Below are 6000 nucleotides of genomic sequence, written 5' to 3'. Positions count from 1 at the left end.
TTACCTTCCATATAGTCAGTACCACACTTCTCCTCGTCTGTGTCCTAGCATTTATCATGCAGTTGAGAAGGCCTGTATACTCCCCCAAAAGGGCTAACATCATTGTCAGCGTCTGAACCCTCTACTTCTGTAAGATGTACTGGAGGCAATGGCAAGACCTTACTTGGCGAAGTCTGCTACAGTCTGATAGAAATTAGCTGTGTTGGCTTTGTAGACAAGTTTGTCAATGGGATTGTTGACAGTACCACTGCATGCTTGAAGAAGGTGTCAGGCCAGGTGTTGTTGTCTGTTATGTACTCATCGCAGTAAATTATGTTGACGGTCTTGATGATGAAGCAATGGTCCTTGTCTATGTAGACCTTGTTTTTGCGCGTCTCGTCAATGGGGAGTGCGTAGACTACAGTCTGTAGCGAAGTCACTGCTTTCACTGATGGAGTTGAAGGCTCTGACTGATTTTGGTTTCATTTTCTGCTAGAAAAGGTGATGAATGTTTATGGCTAGCTTTTTTTTTTTTAGTAAAAGAAGATGACCTTTTACTCTTCTGAACCTGCTTTGAAGTTTCTCCCGTAGAATCTTCTTCTTCCTGTCTCTCTCTTTTGCGGGCTTTTCTTTGAGGAGATGATGTTCCCACTCCTTCATCAGCAGAAGCTAGAGTTTCCTTTTCTTTTACTCTGTAATCACAAAGGAAGCCTGCTTCCTTAGCCTTGTGACTTTTTGCGAAAAAACTGTGGCAATGCTTAGATTCCTTTTGTCTGTGATCAGGATGCAGACAATAAAGGTATTCCTTACGCGGGTCCTCAGAAAGAAGTCTGGATTTCCCAGAGGTCTTGCAAGGCCTAAAAATACATGGTGTCCTTAGTCAGAAAAAGAATAGCTAAGATGTTACCTTTTGTTATGATGATAGATGGAGTACAGCCAAAGATCAAAGAAAGCTGTGAAAGTAGTTATCTGAATGAAGAACTGAGCAGAGCTCAGGGACATTCTCTTCACTATAATGGTGGTTAGAAATCTGTGGTATGGGGGTCATTCAGGAGAAGGATGATTCATGAGCTGATATCTGGCTAGATTTTGGTTCATTTTTAAATAATGTGAATTGGTTAACAGTTTCACTTGTTTAAGCGCTAAGAGTCCAATGGGCTGGCTTTATATTGCTTATTTTGACTGTGGGACAGTAAATATTCAAGCATGCTCAGGTAAGAAAGATTCAATATTGAAGAACTGAAAGTTTAGAGATCATAAACAGAGACACTGGAACACAAACACAAACAGACACCACACACCTGAAATAAGCAAATTAAGGCCCTGAGCGAAGGAACCAGAACCCTGGTAATCCGGAGCGAAGCCGCATTCATTCTGGATCCCCAAGACCTCAAGTCCAGGAACAAGAGAGCCTGGGCTAAAGTAATCAGACACCCTGAGACCACAAAGTAAAAAATAGGGAGTGTCCAATCAACTGGTGCCAAAAACATCACACACAACTCAGTGCCGAATATAAATGTACTTTATATATAAATAAAAGAAGCATATTGAACACAGAACATAACTTAAGCGTTTAACTTAGGCCTGCTGTTGATTTACGATCCCTTCCAATGCAATTTCCCCTGTTTCTTCTGTGCTTAGAGACTCTTTGGAATGTAATGTACTTTTAATGTGCCATCATGGCAACTGGGAGGTCTGGGGTCTACATTCAGACTGCCTTGGAATGGCTCTATGGAGGAAGATCAAGCTCTGCATCCATGAGGGACAGGAACAGATAGGGATGGATGTGGCAGCATGCAGTCTGCATTGAGGCGTCCCTGTTCCCTCATCGCCCCACTGTCTCCGATGTCATTCAGCATAAGAATGCATGAACCATGGATGTAGACAGAAGCTGGATTTAGGACATGAGCGCCTGCTTTTTTTCATTTCCAGCGCTGTCTACTTACTTGGGTTGTTCAACCCAGGGCGTGCCACAGAGCTCTGTGTTGAGTTGTAATGGACACCTGGGGACACAGTTGGTAATGACCTACTGGGACAACAGCACCAAAAGATCAGCACTGATACCTAGCGGCCAACACACTGATAGGCTGATTGTCTAGAGGGAGCAGCCACTGATGCAACCATAACACCTAGTGGCCAGTGACATCATGCCATTGGCTAAGATTCTGGAGACAAGAGAAATACAGCAGTGCAGCAGAGACACTGAAGGATCAGGAAATAAGTCAATGGCCGAGGTCTTGGAACATGTACTTTGGTTATTTGCCTCAGGCATCCCCTTCAGATTATGGTCGATAATTGGCTGAATGGTCCAAAGCAAAATAACTGACATGCTTGTGACGCTGAAAAGCGCACATGTATAACGGTGGTGTATGGGACTTCTTTGTTCTACCAAACCTGCCGCTGAGCGCCTAATTTTCCAGCAATACGTTTCATGAACAGGAATGGGTGGACTGGGGTAGTTTAAGGTCTCTTGGTAAAGGATGCATTCATCAGTGTGCAGCACGTCACAGAGGTATTTTTACAATAAATCTCAAGGCACGGACCTCCTAACTGCAAAGGCAGAAAACATCTGCAATCACCTTCCAGGGCACAGAGCTCTTTCCCATACACCTCCATGAGAAAGAGCTCCTGCCCTCATGCAACAGAGGCACAGAGCTCCTGCGCTAATGCAACCAGGACACACAACGCAAGTCCTCACTCAATCACAGCACAAAGCAACTTCCTTCGCACAGCCGAGGCGCAGAGCTTTTGCCCTCGCCAAAGAACGCCACAGGGATTCCGCTCTCACCCAATCACGCTACAGAGCTCCTTCCTTCACACAACCCGGGCACAGAAACTCTGCGCTAACCCAATGACAGAGCTCCTGCCCAAGTAAAACCAAGGCGCACAGCCCCTGCCTTCACACAACTTGGGCACAGGGGTCCTAGCCTTCACACAAGCACGCACAGAACGGCATTCAGCTTCAGTCCTCAAAAAGCGAGGACACTGAGCTCCTGCCCTCACACAACCAGGACACAGACCAAATGCCCTCACAATCAGCGAACAGAGCTCCTGCCTTCAACAACTAGGGCCCAAAGTTTCCACTTTTTCACAACCAAGGCATAGAGCTCCAGCGCTCACACAAGGGCACTAACCTTCTGCCCTCACACAACAGAGGCAAAGTTCCTCCCCTCACTCAAAACAAGGCCCAGAGGTCCTTCGATCAAACAAACATGGCACACACAGCTCCTGTTCTCACACGACAAGTGCACAGAGGTCTGGCCCTCACACAACTTGGAAATGGAGTTCCCCCTCACTCAACCACAACACAGAGCCCCCGTCTTCACAACCAGGGCACAACGCACCCTGTCCTCACACAATCAGGGAACAGAGCTCCCGTGCTCACATAACTAGGGCACAAAAGTTCTGCCCTCACACGATTCATTCGTAGTTCCTACACTCACTCCACAATGGCACGGAGTTACTTTCCTTCACACAGCCAGTGCAGAGAGCTCCTGTCCCCTACAAAGACACCTCACAAAACCGGGGACCAGAAGTCCTGCTCTCACGCAGCTGTGGCACACTGCTCCTGCCCTCATAAAACCACGGCACAGAGTCCCTGCCCTTCCACACCAGAGCTTCAACCCTCAGACAAGGGCACTGAGCTCTTGAGCACCACAAGCCACAGCACAATGTCTGGCCTCACTGCTTAGGCCAGGAGCCAGTCCGGTACACATCGGCTGACCATGAAAACCTGACGAAGGCTCTGAAATGACATGCCCTCCCACTACAGGCATTTTAAGGGGCTTCTGGACAGCCTCCTACAATAACACTAGGGGTATTGCAAACTAAACAATCTCCAATCGGGTCCTATGCGCTCTATACACACACTCCGGTGCTTGAGCAGTTGCTGATTCCATTAATATTAGCTGCTATATAAACAAATCGGGCGTTCACATTTAAACGGTCCAAGAAGGGGGTTCCTATAGGTAAATCCAGCATGCGTCGGTGCTGCAGAGCCAGAGGTAGCGTGCATTACAAGTCGTTGAGCGTCTAGGATGGGAGGAAGGACGGTTAACTTGGGATGTATGTGGGGCTGAGACGGTGCCAGCCGTCTCGCAACCCCTAAACCGTACCTTAAGCTGTCCTAACCAACCCCGTTAATAATGCACAAGGACGTTCTGGCTTCAGCCTAGAGTTCAGAAGTCAAATGTTCATTTTCTTGACGATAAGTTAAGACAAAGGCGCCGCCAAGCGGCAAAACCTGTGAAGTACCGACGACCAGAAGAAAATCGTGGTCATCACAAATTCCCTAGGAATCGCCTTCGTTATGGCAAGGATGTATAGTGCCCTCAACACACACCAACGTGTCTTTAGGCGCAGTCCTTTCCTTGGTTCTGAACGTGAGAGTCTGGGAGTTGGCAGAGACCCTTCCAGACCCTCCGGGAGGGGTCTCCGGATACGTCACATCGGGTTCTTATTCCTCTTTGGTATGATGCGGCGGTAAGTGCGGCGCTCAGAGATATTGCGCTTGACCTTCACTGTGGGGGACTGCTCCTGGGTCAGTGAGGGGCTGGAGTGGGACTTCTTTAGAGACGAACTGTCGTCCACGGTGTCGCTGGACTCCTGCAGCTGGGCTTCCCACTGGTCCAGGTCGTTGGTGCCGCTGCGGAGTTTGGCATCCAAGAGCTTCACATACGTCTCGTATCGGATTTTCTGTGAATGAAAACGGGGAAAGAGGTCAGACAAGTGTACATTAAATGTTTCAAGACAATATTGTTAATTCAGCGTGTCGTGTGCTAGTGTAATCCCGACCCGAAGTTAACACTCACTGTGTGACGGGAGCTCGCGTGGCCCTGCCTATTTACCTCACGGCGAGCTACAGCGCCCCTTGCTTTCCGATACTGAGACCGACACACAAACTCTGTCAGTGAAATCCTTCATCACAACATCTCCTGTTACTCCAGTCCGGCCCAGCCACCCTGTCAGGTCAGGAGGTCACAGCCCTTAACATGGACTTTAAACTCGCCAGTTCTGCCCTGCAGCATCCACTTTTACGGTCCAGGGCCCACTCACGCCTACTAAAGCCTGTCAGTTCTACCTTGCATCATCCACGCAGTTCCAGCTCAGGGGCCCACATGCAGCTCCCTGTCCCAGCCCTACCACGCACCAGCCCCAACTATGCAACAGTCTTGCAGCGCCTAGTCCCAGTTTGGCCAACACGACCTAATCTGGACCTTTAGCACCCAGATTTCAGCAGTAGGGCCCACATACACAGCTCTCTGATGCAGCACTCCTCCTCTACCATCACACACAGCTCTGCCGATGGACCACAATCCGGGCCTACAGAGCCCCCATCCCAGCCCCAAGATTCACACGCGGCTGTCCTTAAAAAAAAACAAGGAAAAATCGTCAACCATCTCAATCCTCAATCAACGAACATCTCTTACAGTGCCCGACTTCTGCCCTGTTGCATTCTCCTATTTCAATCCTGGCCACACCCACCTCCAATAAAGCTCCCTAATTCTGCCCTTATTGCAGTCTAGGTAAGACCCACCTCTACTACCAAGTCTGTCTATATTCCAGTCCAGGGAACGAGCACCTCCAATAAAGTTCCTCAATTCTGCCCTACAACAGCCTCTTCGTCCAGTCCCGGACATTCCCACTCCCACGTAAGGTCGTCAATTCTTTCCAGAGCACACTCACGTTCACTAACCCTCGTCAAATCTGCCTTTTTTCCAGTCCAAGGTACACCAAACTTAACTGAAGAACATCAGTTCTGCCCTTATTCCAGTCCAAGGTACACTCACCTCTACCAATACTCCTCAATTCTGCCCAGGGCACACCCACCTCCAATAAAGCTCCCCAATTCTGCCCAGGGAACATCCACCTCCACAAAAGCTCACCAATCCTGTCCTTATACACAAGCACACATACCTCACTAACGCTACTCAAATCTGCCCTGCAGCACCCCTCACTCCTACTCGGACACACCTGCCATCCGCTACAGCTCCTCAGTTCTGCCCAGGACACTCCCACCTC

General features: G+C 48.9%; 1 protein-coding gene across 4 annotated transcripts in view; it reads right to left on the bottom strand.

Annotated features, from left to right (window-relative positions):
* Positions 1–1485: 1485 nt before the first annotated feature.
* LOC138266027 (PH and SEC7 domain-containing protein 4-like) overlaps positions 1486–6000 on the bottom strand; it is a 257026-nt gene continuing 252511 nt past the window's right edge. For all 4 annotated transcript variants that reach the window (XM_069214335.1, XM_069214338.1, XM_069214336.1 and 1 more), the window contains one exon: positions 1486–4674. In XM_069214335.1, coding sequence (XP_069070436.1) covers positions 4423–4674 — 252 coding nt within the window. In that variant the 3' untranslated portion in view covers positions 1486–4422. The remainder of the gene's footprint in view (positions 4675–6000) is intronic.

The sequence above is a fragment of the Pleurodeles waltl genome, chromosome 11 (assembly GCF_031143425.1).
Source record: "Pleurodeles waltl isolate 20211129_DDA chromosome 11, aPleWal1.hap1.20221129, whole genome shotgun sequence".
In the NCBI taxonomy this organism is placed as follows: Eukaryota; Metazoa; Chordata; class Amphibia; order Caudata; family Salamandridae; genus Pleurodeles; species Pleurodeles waltl.
Note: the sequence above shows the minus strand (reverse complement) of the source record. Positions and strands in the feature narration are given on the sequence as shown.